The 17,383-nt window shown below is 38.4% G+C and overlaps 7 protein-coding genes across 7 annotated transcripts; 2 read left to right on the plus strand and 5 right to left on the minus strand.

The window, feature by feature from the left end:
- Nucleotides 1-48: 48 nt before the first annotated feature.
- CBG10051 lies at nucleotides 49-658 on the plus strand (the record flags this gene model as incomplete). The annotated part of the gene is made up of 4 exons (XM_002641669.1): nucleotides 49-228; nucleotides 277-412; nucleotides 461-529; nucleotides 576-658. 4 exons carry the CDS (start codon nucleotides 49-51, stop codon nucleotides 656-658), a joined length of 468 nt encoding a protein of 155 aa, XP_002641715.1.
- A 260-nt stretch (nucleotides 659-918) lies between these two features.
- On the plus strand, nucleotides 919-1,617 carry CBG25907 (the record flags this gene model as incomplete). The annotated part of the gene is made up of 4 exons (XM_045244258.1): nucleotides 919-1,095; nucleotides 1,145-1,280; nucleotides 1,326-1,397; nucleotides 1,445-1,617. 4 exons carry the CDS (start codon nucleotides 919-921, stop codon nucleotides 1,615-1,617), a joined length of 558 nt encoding a protein of 185 aa, XP_045098981.1.
- Nucleotides 1,618-5,640: 4,023 nt separating this feature from the next.
- Nucleotides 5,641-5,992, minus strand: CBG10053 (the record flags this gene model as incomplete). Its single annotated transcript, XM_002641670.1, has 2 exons — nucleotides 5,641-5,888; nucleotides 5,938-5,992. 2 exons carry the CDS (start codon nucleotides 5,990-5,992, stop codon nucleotides 5,641-5,643), a joined length of 303 nt encoding a protein of 100 aa, XP_002641716.1.
- A 439-nt stretch (nucleotides 5,993-6,431) lies between these two features.
- Nucleotides 6,432-14,370, minus strand: Cbr-unc-16 (the record flags this gene model as incomplete). The annotated part of the gene is made up of 20 exons (XM_045244259.1): nucleotides 6,432-6,538; nucleotides 6,586-6,882; nucleotides 7,515-7,800; nucleotides 7,872-8,020; nucleotides 8,066-8,133; nucleotides 8,183-8,263; nucleotides 8,309-8,450; nucleotides 9,070-9,126; nucleotides 9,172-9,577; nucleotides 9,621-9,951; nucleotides 10,614-10,727; nucleotides 10,777-10,973; nucleotides 11,016-11,269; nucleotides 12,338-12,381; nucleotides 12,429-12,594; nucleotides 12,790-12,911; nucleotides 13,256-13,436; nucleotides 13,484-13,763; nucleotides 13,970-14,098; nucleotides 14,305-14,370. The coding sequence occupies 20 exons, from the start codon at nucleotides 14,368-14,370 to the stop codon at nucleotides 6,432-6,434; spliced, it is 3,477 nt and encodes a 1,158-aa protein (XP_045094188.1).
- Nucleotides 14,371-14,937: 567 nt separating this feature from the next.
- On the minus strand, nucleotides 14,938-15,432 carry CBG10055 (the record flags this gene model as incomplete). The annotated part of the gene is made up of 3 exons (XM_002641672.1): nucleotides 14,938-15,036; nucleotides 15,086-15,214; nucleotides 15,256-15,432. The coding sequence occupies 3 exons, from the start codon at nucleotides 15,430-15,432 to the stop codon at nucleotides 14,938-14,940; spliced, it is 405 nt and encodes a 134-aa protein (XP_002641718.1).
- A 243-nt stretch (nucleotides 15,433-15,675) lies between these two features.
- CBG10056 lies at nucleotides 15,676-15,958 on the minus strand (the record flags this gene model as incomplete). The annotated part of the gene is made up of 2 exons (XM_002641673.1): nucleotides 15,676-15,812; nucleotides 15,859-15,958. 2 exons carry the CDS (start codon nucleotides 15,956-15,958, stop codon nucleotides 15,676-15,678), a joined length of 237 nt encoding a protein of 78 aa, XP_002641719.1.
- Nucleotides 15,959-16,096: 138 nt separating this feature from the next.
- On the minus strand, nucleotides 16,097-17,196 carry CBG10057 (the record flags this gene model as incomplete). The annotated part of the gene is made up of 5 exons (XM_002641674.1): nucleotides 16,097-16,249; nucleotides 16,292-16,417; nucleotides 16,469-16,726; nucleotides 16,772-17,037; nucleotides 17,082-17,196. The coding sequence occupies 5 exons, from the start codon at nucleotides 17,194-17,196 to the stop codon at nucleotides 16,097-16,099; spliced, it is 918 nt and encodes a 305-aa protein (XP_002641720.1).
- Nucleotides 17,197-17,383: the final 187 nt, after the last annotated feature.

Genomic DNA, 17,383 nt, shown 5'->3' on the forward strand with positions numbered 1-17,383 from the left:
AGTTTATCGTTTCTTTATTGTGCCTTAATGAAGTGTTTCTACAGAGAAATGTCGAACTTCTATGAAAGACGTGTGCTCCACTCGATGGAGTCTCCGATGCTTTGCGATTTCATCCCAGTCAAACTCGTCGTTCTCGTCGTCCAAATCGCCACACTTCTCATCACCGTCGGCGTCATTTCGAGAAATGTGTCGTTGAGTTCCGAATCAGCGATGTTCGAAATTTTTGTGGTAAGATTGAACATCGTTTACTGACTATAATTATCTAAATTGAGATAGGTTGTCTTCCTTGTGGCTTCCGTCGTTTCATTCCTCGCCGACTATGAACTCTTCATGCACATTCACTATTGGGTTGTATGCGTCTTGATCATCGTGCCACTATATTATTGGGGGCAATCCATTGTCAATCTCTACAGTGAGTAAATTTTGATATATCCATATATAAAACAAAATTAATTCACAGATCACATCTTCAACAACAGCGAGTCGCCAGCTGTTTTCTCGTTTGCCACATCAACCTTCATTTTGTGTTGTAAGTCTCCCATAAGTACAAACTGAGAATTCCTTCATATTTTCAGCATACATCTTCTACATATGGTCATGCAGACAGCTCATCATAAGTCTTGGGCGCAAATACGTTCTTCCATTCTTCAAATCTTAGAGCCAGACCTAAATATCTTCTTTCTGTTGATTTCCTTGTTATTTTTTATGCTCCCCGTTCACCTTTTGACCCACTCTAATAAGTTATAATAGCCCAGCTATAGTTTTATCCATAATATCTCTAGTTTTACCTCGGTTATAAAAATGTTCTTGTTTCTGGTTGCTTTATTTTCTAATCGGTGACATTCAGTGTTCTCCGTTTATTACTTATCCCTTTTCTTGCCTTCATGCACTTTTCCTTTTTTTTTTTAGGCTACAAGGATGGCGCACTTTTACGAGCCACGCGATTCGAGACTCTCAAAGGCTCCGCTTTGCTGTTGCTGCATTCCAATCAAATTCATCGTTCTTCTGGTGCAGGTGCTCGCATTGGTTTTCCAAATTTGGTTGCTTTGTGCTGAAAAGACATCCAACGTTATGTTGTTCGTCAAGGTTCTCTTGGTTAGTCATTCGATTTGTTTAAAATATTATTTCATGCATAAACTTTCAGGCCGTCTACACTGCTTTCACCTTTGGCGTTTTCCTCATCGAACACAAGAGCTTGATGAACTTCCATTGCTTCCTCGGAGTCATTTGCCTCCTCGCTCCGTTCGCTCATGTCGCTCTCGAATACTTCGCCTCTGCTAGTGAGTATTTTCAAGTTCTTTCAAAGACAAATTTCCCTTTTTCAGAAAAGTTATTCCTCCATTACGACTACTCTCCGAAAACCGATGTGTTCGTCATTGTTGGAATTATCATGCTTGGTAAGCTCTAAAAGGAGTCGAGCTTCCAAATTGCATTTTATTTTCAGTGGTTCTCGTCTACCTCACGATGTGTCGTGCTCTGGTCAATGAGCTCAACAAGCAAAATCAGCTCCCAAGCTACGTCGCTGCCACTCAACCTTCATTCAACACGGAGTACATGCCGGAGCTTACAGAAAAGACGAAGCTCATTCATCCAATTTATCCACAGCTTCAATACTAGACAAAACCTGGGCAATTACTCTTTGACTACACCACTCTTTGACTACAAAGTCTCTTTGACTACATTTATCTCTTTGACTACATTTATCTCTTTGACTACACTTGTCTCCTTGACTACAAAGTCTCTTTGACTACACTTAAAAAAATTTTAAATTTTCTGCAGTTTTTGTGGGCGTTCTTACAGAATATAAGAAGAATTTGAGCCTAAGCCTATAATTTTTAACAAAAAACTGACAATTCCAAAAATACATAACAGTGAAAAAAAAAGTACTGAAATTCGCGAAAATCAGCAAAATTCTCACTTTTTTTCGCTGAGATTTCCGAAATTTTACTATTTTCTGTACAAATCAAAGGCTTAGGCTGAAACGGTTACCGGAAAACTGGTGTTTTAGCCTAAGCCTATAATATGAGACAAAAATCGGAAACTCCAATAAATTCAGTCAAAAAGTACTATAAAACAAAAAAATGTAGTCAAAGAGACTTTGTAGTCAAAGAGACAAGTGTAGTCGAAGAGATAAATGTAGTCAAAGAAATTTTGTAGTCAAAGAGTAGGTGTAGTCAAAGAGTGGTGTAGTCAAAGAGTAATTGCCCAAAACCTGCTTCTCGTTACATTATATACAAACTGTTTTATATCTTCTGTTTTTGTTACATTCTTTTGAAAGAAACTTTCAAAATCACTTGTTGACACCTGCACACAATTTCTAATGAAGCGATTATTCAAACGATCTTATTGAGAACAATTTTAAGCAACAAAGTCGACTCGACATATTCGTCGTAATTAGTAAAACACCTTGGCTTTTTACACAACTTTTCGGAATATTTCCGAATGTGATAAAATGAGCTCTGAACTTAGAAACGACAAGTATTTTGGTAGTTTTCTCTGTACAATATATATATATATATCAGAAAACTAGCCGCCAGTGCCAGAGCTATGGGCCTTTCAATTTCACGTGATTTGCATTAAAAGCCAGCGAAATTTTTAAGCAGGCAATATTTGCCTGTTTAAAATTTAAACCGGCCTCAAATGCCGCTTTTTTTTTGAGAATAGAATTTACGTTTTGAGTCACTATTATCCCTTCAATGTAGCTTCAATCTTAAATATCTCAGTTCTTATGAAAGATAGCAGAAAACGGTCAACTGATAAAATGCTCCAAATGTCAAGAAAACATTTTCGCAGTTGACAGTCTGTCATAGTCAGGTTAGGCCGTCAGGTTCGTCCGTCAGGTCTGACCGTCAGGTTTTTTCGTCAGGTTCGACCGTTTGGCCGACGCCACGCGGTCGAACCTGACGGTCGAACTTGACGGTCGATCATGACGGACGGACCTGACGGNCTAACCTTGAAGGTCGAACCTGACGGAAAAACAGACAAAAAAGGGACGAAAAACGGACAAATATCTTCTGTTTTTTTGTTACATTTCTTTTGAAAGACACTTTCAAAATCACTCTTTGACAGCATCTCTGATGAAGCAATTATTCAAACTATCTTATTAAGAACAATTTTGTGCAACTGTCGACTCGACATATCCGTCGGAAGTAGTAAAACACCTTGGCTTTTAATACAACTTTTCGGAATATTTCCGAATCTGATAAAACCAGTCGGTTTACGCCTCTTCGGCTTGACATTTTGGACATGGAATTTTATAGATTCAACAACTTCTGAACTTATTTTATGTATTTCCCATTTCAAAATCTGAGAATATTTTCCGAGTTTCTGATTTTCTGAACTATGAACCTGACCCTGAATGATGTGATCTTCGGACGTTGAAAGTCCTAGAAATTTTCTCACTCGAGAAACTCTCTAACTAAAAATTTAGGAAATGCAGAAATTTAGAAATTCTGAAAATCAAAAATCGAGAAATTCGGTAAATCTGAATTCCAAAGAAATCTAGAAATTCAGAAAATTAGGTGTTTTAGGAATTTGAGACTTTTCAATTTTTCAATTTCCAGAGTTTGGAATTTCAGAATTTAAAAGTTATAGAACTATAGTATTCGATGAGATTCAAATTCGAAAAGTGAACCTCATGAATCCATTAATTCTGAATAACTGAATTTCTGAATTACCGAATTTCTAAGTGTTCAAGTTTCTGGATTTTTATGTTTCTAATTTTCTCACTTTTTTTAATTTTAAAGGATTTTTAGACTGCGAATTTCTAATTTTCGGATATCTGAATTTTGCAATTTTGGGTAAAAAAAATGTAGAAATTGGAAACACCGGAATTCTATGCGATTTTAATTTTAAAATTTCAGATTCTTGAAAATTTAAATTTTCCAATCCGCACATTTTAGTTTTTCCGGAACTTTTAAAAATTTGAAGTAAGGATGCCGAGTTTACGAATTATCAAATTTTTGAACTTCTGAGTTTCCAAATTGGCGAATTTGAGTTTGAGATTTGAAAAAAAAAAGGTTGAGAGTTTGGGATTTTCAGAATTTTTGAGTTTCCTTATTTCAGAACTTTCGAATTTCTGAAATTGTATGCAGGTGTCAACGAGTGATGTCCGACCGTCAGGTTCGACCGTCAGGTTAGGCCGTCAGGTTCGACCGTCAGGTCCGTCCATCAGGTTCGTCCGTCACATTTTAGTTTTTCCGGAACTTTTAAAAATTTGAAGTAAGGATGCCGAGTTTACGAATTATCAAATTTTTGAACTTCTGAGTTTCCAAATTGGCGAATTTGAGTTTGAGATTTGAAAAAAAAAGGTTGAGAGTTTGGGGTTTTCAGAATTTTTGAGTTTCCTTATTTCAGAACTTTCGAATTTCTGAAATTGTATGCAGGTGTCAACGAGTGATGTCCGACCGTCAGGTTCGACCGTCAGGTTAGGCCGTCAGGTTCGACCGTCAGGTCCGTCCATCAGGTTCGTCCGTCACGTCCGTTTTTTGTTAGCCAGGTCCGTCCGTTCATCGGTCAGGTCGTCAGGTTTGTCCGTCAGGTTCGACCGTCAGGTTCATCGGTCAGGTTAGGTTCTTCCGTCAGGTTCGTCCGTCAGGCGTGGCGTTGCCAAACGGTCGAGACTGACGAAAAAACCTGAAGAAAAAACCTGACGAAAAAACCTAACGGACGAACCCGACGGACGAACCTGATGGACGTACGTGACGGACGGACCTGAAGGACGAACCTGACGAACCGGAAGAACGAACTTGACGGAAACTGACGAAAACTGACAAAAGCAGACAAAAAACGGGCAAAAAAACGGACGAAAAGATGAAAAAAGCTGGCGAAAATTGAGCATATATTACCAAAACTATACTTCGGATCTAGTTTTTTTTTTGCAACACAGGCCGTTCAGAGCTCAGAAAATTCCCGGGATGTACCCGCGGTTATCTCGGTGGATCCTATCACACGATCTCTGCTGAGCCACTAGGGACTATGCATACCAACCTAGGAGCTCCCCTGCCTGCCAACCATCCTTAGGATCTCAGCCGACTCAGAAGAGATTGAGTGATGTTCACCGAAAAACCCCCAAAACGAGGACGATTATATAGTGGGGTATTCTGAATGTACCGACATCTCCCGGGTTCCGCCGTCCACTATACTTTGCGTGCAGGTGGGCGGGGCTTCGGGTGCCTTCTGGGAATATTTCCGTTTTCGATGGTTTTTCACCCATTTGCTTTCAAATTTTGGAAGATTATACGAATCGCTTGACTTCAAGGACCTGGAACACAGTGTAGTCTCGATAAATACAGTAAAAAATGTAATCTCGATAAATACAGTCCTCAACTTCTAATTTTTCGTGTCTTTTTAAATGATTTCTGAAAAGAAAGGACTCCTCTGATATCGAACAAATTAGCTAAAAAATCGTCAAGTTTTAGCTTTTTTCAAGTTTGCAAACTTGAATTTTTCTAGCTTCGAAGCGATCGTTTCTTCTTTTCCTGATTATTGCAGATCTAAAGTACGATGTTTTTATGTTTTGGAATTCAAAAACAATGCAACACAAAAATATTTATTTACTTCCGGTTTAATTTCTACTCGCTTCTTTTCTAGAGACATAATTTATAATACAGGAAAATTCAGGGAATGACAGAAGTTGAGTTACAATTTATGACGAATATCAAGTTCCTTCTCTTCTTTTGTAGCACTTTCTCCATCCAAATACTTTGCCACGTACCAGCAGGTTGGCTGGACGAGGTACTTGTTATCAGCAGCATACTTGAGACCTTCCTTGACGAGAACACGGGCGACCCCTTTTCCTTGTTGATCTTCTGGAGTTACAGTATGCTGGAAGTCGAGGACACGGTTTGGAAGTTCAGCATATTGAAGGTAGGCTTTTGAGCCGGTATCTTGAATCATGATAAGATTTTTTCTCAGTTCGTGTTAGTCAAAACTCACTGAATTTGATGAAAAATTCTGTAGCTTTTCTGCAATGTTCGACACGGAAAGCCATCTGGAACATAAGAAAAATAACATCTTCTCTATAATACCGAATTACGAGATTCAGAATTCTACAGAAGTAAAAATTCGGATAAAAACGAAATGCAAAAACATAACCGATTTTTTCGAATTTTATTTTATCTTTCAATTTCACAAGACAGAAGCACAAATATTCACAGAAAATAAAGAGGTTGGGACTAGAATGCGTTAAAAAGGGAAGAGGGAGGCGAGAGACAAGAGTTGGAGCGTAGAGCAACCGAATGAACTTCAAAATAGAGGTCTTATTTACAAAGGGATGCGTTTAAAACTTTTGAATTGAATTCTAGACAGGGCGAGAGTGAAGGGGAAAGCTTGAAAAATGACAATCAAAATGCAAAAAAAAGAAAAAAGAGTAAGAGTTACAGCATAGCTAAATGAGAATACTTGGGAGTGAGATCAGAATGCGAAAAATTTTATTTAGAAAGAATTGGAAGCTCGGCGTCGATTTCCCAAATTATGAGATGAGACATATCACGAGGCCGAATCGATTGACCAGTTAGCTCTGGCTCATTTTCTTCTCCTGGAACGATTTCTTTTATTTAAAATATTTTTAGATTTCTTAATTACCTATCCGGAAATCAATATATCCATCTCCTCCAGACATGATCAACATTCGTCGAAGAGTCACCTCAGCTGACTCATCTTCTCCGTTCTTTGATGCTCCGGGTACTCCGAGGAAGAACTTGACGCTGTCTTTATGTCCGTGGAACGATAGTTGTGCATGTGAGAGGTTACAGTATGGAATGAAGTCGTCGCTTGACTTCTCGTCCGTGTTGTTTTCAGAAGACGTTCCATAAACTCTTACAAGTCCACCTGGTCCAGCAGGCCTCTTGGTGTCTTTGCTTTCCACTTTCTTTTCGATTTCTGAAAAATAAGTTGGTTGGGCAAATTGAATCTCCTTGTATTGTATTGTATTTATTACGTAAAAAATACGTGGAAGAATAAAAAGAAAAAAGAATGAAAAAGAGAATAAATAGACAAAAAGGGACATGGTGACATAAAATTGATATTTCTTAACCTAGACATGAATAATAGTGGATAATAACAAATCTTTTTCCGAACTTCTGACAGCAGCAGGCATTTAGATCCGTTTTGTAGAGCTCATCATTTTACTAAGAACCCTATGTGTGAAGAAGTTTTGTTTAAGACTTTAAAGTTTTCCATTGGTAGGTGTGGCGGCTGCGCGTTTTTGTCGATCTAATTTCGAAATATGATAAATGATTTATATTAATTTTACCTAGAATAAATTAGTTTGTTGAAGAATTTCAGATCAAGCTTTTCCCGTCTAGATTGTAGTGATTATAGGCTGAATTCGGTCAATCTGTCTTGAGATGTTTTGTAATCCTTATCAATTCTCATTAAGTTTCTACCCACTATTCTATTTATCAATTTTCTAGTGAAGGAGCTTTGTACTTTCTCAATATTGTCAATGAGGAGTTTTTAGAAGGGCTGGCTACCACCCTTCCATATTCGAAATACGATTTCATGAAACTTACGTCCTGAGAACGGGACTGAAATAATGACTCCAGTACCAGTTCCAATCCAAAGTCTTCGATTTGAAACCAGAAGAGCCGTTGTTCGCATATAAGAGAAATCGAGTTTTGAAGTGCCGAGCATCTTTGTCACATATGGCTCAATATCAACATCTTGCAAGTGTTCGTAGGTGTGAGCATGGTACAGGCGAAGAGTTGAATCCAAACGAATCGAGAGCCAAACTCCTGCTCCAACCCACTGCATGTTTCGAACTTGACTGTCTTTTCTTGGGTGAGCCGCAAACACTTTCTATAGCAAAAGTATTGTTAAAATAGGAAACACAATCATTTCTGTATAAGATGATTCTTTTAAAAACCTACCACAATCTGTAGACTTTCCGCATCAATAACTACCACACAGTTTTTATATGTAGCCCAGATGTTCGTTGAAACAAGACACAATGATCGAACTGATGACGTGGCGTTTCCGACTCGCAGCGAGTGATATCCTTCGTCAGACCATTCACCATCTGAAGAATTTCAAATTAAAATATGACTTTTAAATCCAGAATTACGTTTATTTCTGTGGAAGATTGCGATTGTTCCATTGGCAAGAGCGGCAAAGATTCGGCCCTTGTAGTGTCTGAAAAATAAATTTTACAGCATTCTTTTAGCATTTTTACAAAATTTACACAATACTGAGAACTGCATCTGGCATTTTGATTCGGCGAAGGCACTGTTTCCATGCAGTTACAGCGGAGTGAATATATATGCTGAAAATTTGAGATTTATATATGGAATATGAAAAATTTTCATACTATTGATTCTGCCCTCCCATCCATACAGTCGGAAGTGCTCCACTCATTTGTCCAGATACTCCATCGTACTTGCTCATTGCATCTCGGATATGAGGAGGGAGAGCCGCACGACCTCCTGGACGATTTGCAGGAGGAACTGGCTCTGAATTTTTTGAATTTTGAAGGAATTGTGAAGCATATGCATAGAGAAGTGCAAGAGCGGAAATCTAATCCAGGCAATTACCGTACACCTGTGATAAATAGAAGGTTCCCCTAACTTCCAAATTTGAACCAATTCATCTCGATTCCTGTGAAAAATATAGAACAGTTGTCAACTGATAAATGCTTATCATAGTATTAGATTTTTTCATCAGTTGACAAATTTCTGATATCTTGCGTATGAGCCAAGAAAAATTAGCTCAAACATGAGAGTGTGGGGGCTCTTCTATTACAGGTTTTACAGTATCCTAGTTTTGCTAAAATCAGTTGTAAAATGTGTATGAAGGAGAAAACTGAAGGATAGACTTGAAACATTGAGAAACCAAGTGGTGATAGCTGTAGTACTCAACACAGCAACAAAAATCATTTGTTTTCACCTTTTTTCAATTTTTCCAAAGGTATCAATTTCGGCGTCTCATCTGGCACAACGCTTTCCGTCACTCTTGTGAGTTTAGTTTTTGCTAAAAATTGATTTCCGATCAATTTTTGTTTAGAATCATATTTTTCTTCTTTTGCAAATGCTGTCTTCCAGGAATAAAAGAAATACAAACTCAAAATATTACCTTTGACTGGAACAGGAACAGATGCTGGATCTACGGCAGCCACCTCACTGATGCTGACTGAAAATAAAAAATTCTAAAGATTCATACTCGAATTCAGCATACAATCTCTTGTTCTCTTGGGACTTGGCTTCATATCATTGGAACAGTACGTGGGAACTCCATCTTCAGAGTCTTCCATTTTTCGAAGCTCCACCCATTCGCACGACCCAAGATCTGTGCTATCTAATCCTTCTGGCAACTCTTTCACTTTTCCACCACCACACAAAAACTTCTTCGACTGCTCCTCATTCATTTCTGGCTCTCCTTCCATCACTCCAGATACTGCTTGAATGCAGAGGAGATGGCTGTCACATGCTGGGAATGTTTCAATTATGTTATTCGGATTGTTGGCGTCGAGAACAGCGATGAGACTTTTTCCTTGATTCGAACTGACTACCCAGACGAGTGAAGACGATTGCCATTCATCGAGTTCACTCTCACGTGCATCCAGGTTTCGAGCTCTCTGAAGCTAGGAACGATGGCTAGAACAGAACATAGTAAGTCTTTCTCACCTTTATCTCATCTTCTAACTCTGTTCTGGTATTGGACGTTTTCGTTTTCTTCATGGATGCTGGAGCGAAATAAATCGGATCTCCAACAATCCATTGTCCTTTTTCATCTCTTCCGCCTCTCAATACAACTCCTGTTGCACACCAAACCTTTAGTGATGGCTCATTATCAAGAAGTGGTCGACAACAAACAGGAATCGGAACTGACGAAACATCAGCGTCTACATTTGGAAAAGACCATCCGTATGCTTCGATTCGTCCGTCCTCTTTTTTCACATGCTCTCGTACCAACTTATACTGCTCTCTTCTCTCGGCAGCACGTCTCTCCGAAATCCTGTAAGTCTTTCATGTCATCATCACAACAATTTTGTAAAAATAATAATTCTTTATCATCCAAAATATGATTGGTTCCCAGGCTTGATGCAACACATCACAACACAAAAATAAAAGGGAGAAATAAGGATAGAGGTAATTGGGAATGCATGCGGAGAAAGGGTTTAGAAGTAATAATACCCGTTAATTATGAAATAAACCATTTTACATGAGAAACACCGGAGGATTCAACATCACCTATTAAACTGAAGAAACTAAGTTGCTTAATGAAAACAAGGATAACTGTATTAATGTGAATCTGATGTCACATCATTCTTCAATAAGATGACGTCAAACTGAACACTAATAATGTGTTAATAAAATTTAAAAAAAACTGAATCAAGTCTCTGGGAGAGTGCGAGGGTGCAAGAAAAGAGATCCTGTTATGAGCCAGATTATCAATAGGACAGTTAAAGCCATATGCATAGTGATTTTATTATGTTTCTAGTGTTAGTGTGTGCGATAAATGAGTTCTATAAAGTAAAAAAGATTTCAATAAGGTCGGTTGAGATCGAAGCATCACTGGTTATCGGGATAGATGGATCCTACAAAATGAATAAGAATACCATTCCATACTACGTGCACACGACATCAAGCTTATTTTAACTCTATTCTTCAACTAACATGTCTGGATCGATATACTCCACAGAACGCGTCATCTTGCTACGCGAAGAGGTGGTACGGTTACCCCGAGCCGATGCGGGCGGAGTCACAGATTCACCCAGGAGACTTGAAAAACTGTAAAATTGAAAACTATGAAGCACGAATCGGAGATAAGTTAGCTAACAATTCCCATATTCCACCGGACTTCTTCTGGTTGACGTTTTGCTGTTGTTGTTGCATCTTCTTGGCTCGTTGCATTTCGGTCCATTTGATCGACTCTTCCAGCTCCATGAGCTTCTCTTTGTATGCATTACGATCCATGAGAACACGCTGCATTTCAGAACGAGTGAAGCGTTTACGCATCGCCATAGGAACATCTTCCTGTAATTAGAATGGTATTTGAGTAAGGAACTATTTTCAAACCTCTTCTTGTTCGTTTTCCTTCTCCATGAGCTTTTGCTTCATTGTCTTCACTTCCTCTTCAAGCTTTGCAATCTGTTCGTGCATCTTCTCACTGACCATTTGTCTGCTCATGTTCTCATCTCGCAAGATCATATTCTCACTGCTCAACTCGTCAACTTGGTTGATCAAATCGTTTTTCACAATGTTCAGCGCATTCTTCATATCCAGAAGCTCAGAATTCTCTTTGATCAGATTCTCGACTTCTCGACCCATTCCTGGAAATGCCAGATTTAGTTGAAGTTAGATTATGGGTGCTACGAAACACAGGGGAAGCGCTGTTATTATGAAGCACATGTATATCTTCCTGATAAGTGGTTTTGTGAAAAAAAAAGAATTTGGGGAGCGGAAAGTGAAGTTAACTGGAAGATTATTCATGTCTTCATAAAGATAATCGTCGCATGCGAATTTTGACAAAAAATTCGGGTTTTTCCAAAAAAAAAACATTCAACATATTTGCTGTAGTGTCAAATAGAGACTGATATTCCTTTCGAACAAAAATCACGATCACTACATTTGAAAACTTACCGATGAATGTGTCGTTAACTGTAAAAACAAAAGTAGTATGAAAAAGATAGTTAGAAAGATAAAAGGATAAATGCGAACTCAAATCACTGGCGGCTGCTGACGCATGCAACATGCTTCATTCATAATCTCCCTACCCAAACTTCCATCGTCCGAAGTATCGTCATCGTCCAGAAGGGGGTCATCATGCCGCTGTCGTCGTGGTTTCAATCCCAGACCATTCCACTCCGTTTCGTCATCTGGCAAAACACAAAAGGCACATCAAAATTACGATACAACATCTAATCTATTTTTCTTTTAAATAATACAATGGGAAAGTGCACAGGGGGGTTTGTGTGCGGAGAGAAAAACAATCGGTGTTTTCGCCATACTAATGAATTCATGCGTTTTGAAAGGAGACGGACAGAAGCCGAAGAAAGCAAGCTGAATACCAATAACAAAAAAGATGGATGGATATACAAAGGACGATATTGAAAACTGAAAATTTACCCGCTGAGGAGAATTCCGCCGGATCCACTAGGTTTCCTGTCAAATTGGATAAGGTAAAAAGTTTGTAAATAATAAGGTGGATATATATATATATATTTAGGAAACCCCCCCCCCTACTGAAAAAAAAGTGATTTCCAAAACTTTGGGTGATGTGAAAAAGTGAGGATAAAAGAAAAGCAAAAAGAAAGTTAGTGTGAAATCGACGGAAGGACGAACATTCTGATTATTCAGACTATAGAAATTAATAGATTTTAAATTTAAGAAAAACTAACCAGTGAGATCAGCACCGAGCGAGTCGTTGTTCTCCTTGGGTTCCCTGAAAATGTACACATAAATAAAATGAATGAAACCAAATCAACAAACAACGAAGATGTGTCATCTGCTTCTTCTTCTGATCGTTTCGGTGAAACAGCTTCATGCTGTGGAGTGGGCTCTTTCGTAAAAACTGGAGATGCAAGAGATTCTGATGCTGGAGGAGGAAGGTCGCGCGGGGACGGCTCAACATCCGAAGAGAACTCATCTTGCCAATCTGTAAAATAATTTTCTGTTAGTCTGGAAACTTTTTCCGACAATACCAAAAAATGTTAGTGGTTTCGAGTACATGTTAGTGGTTCAAAAGTTGAAATAACTTTTGAAAAACCTTTTTGATTGATACAGGCATTTTTTGTTCGAATTTCCAAGTTGGAAAAACAAACTGCAATCAGGTTTTTGAAACTAGACTGACCTTCATTAGTGATGTGATTTGCCAAATTCACATCCATAGTCGTTGATTGGGTCATGTGGGCGGAAATGAGATCCGAAACTCCACGAATCGATGATGCATCGACAGAAGCGGCCATTCCCATCCTAAATTATAGTAAATGTAAAGACAGATTTAATGATCCAAATAATTTGTGACATAGAAACAAAATTTCACAACAATAAGAGAATAAAGGAAATGGTGATTTCAGTGGCATGCTTTTCGAAAATCGGAAAAAAAACTATTTTTGAATCACAACCAGAGAAGGCCAACAAAGAAAGAAGAAGAAAAAGAAAACTGAAATCGGACCCTTGTGATCAAAAAAAAAGAGACAAACTCACAATAAAAAGTTACTTTCATCACCACTTTTATGCAAGCGATGCGAGATTGGAAACCAACTACAAACGACATCACGACGGTCAAAATTGAAGATTTAAAAGAATCAACTCACTTATTCCTCAACTGCATGTTTGGCAGTGGCATATTCTGCATTAGCTCGAACTTCTCACTTCCCATTAGATATTTCGTACGTTCCATATGATCAACATGTGTACGAAGAAGTGTGTTATACCGTTCATGGAGTCGATCGAATTCCAGCTTCTGTTCAGCCTCCCTTTCTTCCAAACGGTTTGCTGAAAACCCAATTTTTGACATTCCCGAATAACAGAGAAAAACATACCATGATCAGTTGCATTTTTCGCTTTCAACTCGAGCATTCGCATAATGGACTCAAGAGATTCTATCTTTTTATCCAGCTCTTTATTCTGCCCGATTAAAGTATCTTCTATTTCGATGTACTTCTGTTCAGTCTGCTTTCGAAGAGCTTTTTCTCGCTCATACTGCGTCTGTAACTGTTCGTTGTCTTCTTTGAGCATTTCCAGTTCGGCAGTTTGCTCGTCACGTTCCAAATAAGCGAGATCCAATGATTCGAGCACATTGACAACGAGAGGCATCAGTGTCTGAAAATAAATAAACAACAGTGCTGACAGAAACCAAAAAGATTATATATTCAATGTGACTTCGGCAAGGTATTATTGTTTTTGCATAAAACACTATAAAATATGTTCACTAATGTTTTTAAAATTTCAAATTTAGAGTTCTCACAGTGGAGGAGAATTTCAACCAGAAAATAAAAAAAACAGAATCTTTTCAAAGAAAAACTCACTTTCACATTCTCTTCTCCATGCACTTTAATCATTGTCTCCAACTCTCGATAAATCGCCGATGCCATCGTCTGCACTTTGTCTGACATTGTTCGATGCTCATCTGGCGAGCCGGTTCCGCCGTAGACAATCTGTGATAATTTCTCTCCCATTAGAACAGAATGCAGCATAAAGACGCCGCTAGGACTACTGTTTTGTTGTCTAACGAATCAATACTGGAGAGGAAGTGTGGAAGAGAAACAAAACGGTATTTACTGGCCGAGAGTGGGTGGCGATAAGAGAACGAGATAACTATCGGAAGAGGCGCCTGGCAATACTAATTGTCTTTTCTACCAACCTCAGACGGTGTACTGCTCGTGATAGAGTCGGCCATCTCGTTCACAGGTGACAGATTACAAGCCATTTTCAGCGATCAAATTCGGTTTATTATTGGTCCATGGGAGTACCTGCAATTTGTGTCAGTCAGTCTGAGGTGCTCTTGCTGCTTTACAATGAAAAAATCTATGTAAATAAAGTGTCACTCCTCTCTCGTCTCGGCGACATAAAATCGATGCCTGCTGGCTTGGCGCATGTGAGAATCTCGTGGATGAGAAACTACGGTATTAAGCGGAAGTGCGGCGTTTCGGAGCGTTTTATGCGTTCTCAAAACACGCAGCTGCGCGCACTTCTCTTCTTTTCAAGTGGTTGGAAAGAGCTTGTTCTTCTTCTTTTTATGAATACACTTCATCAACAATACTAACAAATTAAGCTCAAAAGTAGAAAATTAAGTTGTACAGAGCTAAAATTTTCATATTTAGAAACAGAAGGAAAACAGAATCGCAAAGTTTTCAAAGGAAAAGAGTTTCGCAACATCTCCCATTGTTTGCTCTTCCGTTTGTTGCGCACTGCCTATTTAGGATGGATGGATGTGGTCATATAAAGAAAGAAAGTAAGAAAAATAGAAAAAGAATTTCATTAAAATAAGTTTTCATCAATCATCGTCATCTCGTTCAGATGGGATTTCCGGTGCACTGAGAAGGGCCATGAGTAAAATGCCACTAGTGGATAGGAAGACTAGACCAGAAGCAACCTGAAAAAATAATTATTGAAAAACTGAATTGATAGATTTGAAGACAAACCACAAGGAGTAATACTGCATTTTGAATTGCAGCATGCTCTGCAGAAGCTATGGGAACAAACGCATACACAATGAAGAAAATTAGCGAGAGAAGTGTGGTTACTATAGCTGTAGAGTGGAAGATCAGAAGCTGAAATTGGGACATTTATTCCATTTTTAATATATTTTAACCTTAATTTTTCCCATAGTCTGTATACACTTTGATCTGCTCATAATCAAAAGTCCAATAAAAGTGATAACGGCGAAAACCATACAAGTGACACCTGCGGAGAACATCCAGAATCCTTCAAATTTGGATATGTGTCTCATTGGAACAAGTCCTTGAAACAGGATCGTCAGTCCGATCATCTTAAAACAAAATGAGACGTTTTTTAGGTCAAAATTGAAGGATTTACAAGATTCGCTACTAGAAGTTTGTTTGAAATCATGTTTCCATCTACCTTCCAGATTTTTACAAATCACTTTTATTATGAGTTTATTGAAATGTTACAAGAAACGTGGGGTGGAGAATTATAAAATTTGTATGTTGAAATTTTCAGCATATAAATTAAAGGGTCACGAAATAAAACATATTTATTGATGAATTCAAGTTCAGACTTCTTTTTTGCCCTTCTTTTTAGGTTTCGGCTTATCTCCCCCTCTTCCGCCACCTTGTGAATAGTCTCCAGAATCTTCTTTTATCAGTTCCAATCCTTCGATGGCGTTCAGCTTATCCAAATCTTCCTTTCCTTTAAAATAAACTGGTTTTACAACTTTTGAAAATTCTGAACACACCTGATGGTTTACAAACTGCACTTTTGCTTTTCAGAATAGTCAAAACTACGAAAACAGCGGAAAAGAGAGCACCAAGTCCTGCGTAGACGCCGGTGACCATAATAAGAGAGTCATGTGGCAAAATATACAGATTTTTACTCATGTTTTCTCTTGTTGTTTTTGAAATAATAAACACGAAACTCTTATTTATTAAAGTTTGAAACAAAAACGAGAACACGAAACAACAAAAATCATGACGTTAAATATACATTTTGATGAGCTCTTCTCCCACAGCTTCTGGTTTCATGGCTCCTACATCCGTGATAATGAGCGTTAAGAACTCGGGAGCGGTGTAATCAACATCTGGATGCTCTGATTCTAGCTGGTCTTTTGCAATTACAGATGTGCGGTACTGAAACAAAGTTGATTCGGATTTTCATGACTTTGGTTTTACCTTGAATTCTTTTGGAATGTCAGCTTGATTCAAAGGGAACTCTCGAACGAATTTGATTGTTTCAGCGCAGACGTAAACTGGAACATGTCGAGATTTTGCAATCACACAGACGTTGACAGTTCCGATCTGAAATGTTTTAATGCGTTCTTATCCATTTTAATAAAGATCTTGACCCACCTTGTTCACGATTCCACCAGTTTCCATAACTCCTTCGGCACCAACTAAAACTGCTTGAATTCTTTCCATGATATATCCGACACAACTATCTAATACAAGAGTTGCAGGAACTCCATTTTTCTTCAGTTCCCCTAGCATCAACTTTCCCGATGCATCTGGTTGTGATTCAGTGACCCATATATTCAGATGATATCCACTTTTATGAGCATCAAGAATTGTTTCGAGGACTACTTTACTGTAGGAGTGTGTAAGAATATTCTGGAACTTTGTAAATAAATTTAGAGTTCAAAAAAAGTAACGGACCATGTGATGTGTGAAGAAAAGCCGAGCACACTTTGAGATTTTCGCTCTCGAGCCACGAACATTCTTGATGAAAGATCGTGCTCGCTGACGATACAGATCCAGAACTTGAGAAAAATCTTCTTGATCCAAAAGAGCGGCCGGAGCTAAAGAAGTGAATCTAGTGAATAAATCAGCTGCGCTCCGAATCGATGTTGAGCTGTAATCGGTCTTCTCGAGTGCGGCAACCACCTGCTTCAGTTCGTTTTGAAACTCGGCAACCGTTGTGGCTAAAACTTAAGTCTCAGAAAATATCGATAACATTAAATCTTACCTCGGCTCCGATCCAAAACTTCCATAAGTGTTTCGACGGTTGCTAAACTGGTTGATTTGCTTGGATCGTTTTCAAGTTTGGCACGAAAAGAGGAAATAATGCTTTCTTGTACCATATTGCTGAAAAAAACATGAATATATTCAGTTGAAATTAGATTTATTGAGCAAATTTGGAATTTAAAACGCTGAAAAAAAGATAAAGAGACCCCGCAAATTCCGGAGAAAAAATTTTCCGGGGAAAAAAAACTCCGGAGAAAAGTGGGCGGAGTCGGACGCGGAGCCTAAATTGCAACCCTGGCACTG

Source organism: Caenorhabditis briggsae, assembly GCF_000004555.2.
Source record: "Caenorhabditis briggsae complete genome, chrIII, whole genome shotgun sequence".
NCBI lineage: Eukaryota > Metazoa > Nematoda > Chromadorea > Rhabditida > Rhabditidae > Caenorhabditis > Caenorhabditis briggsae.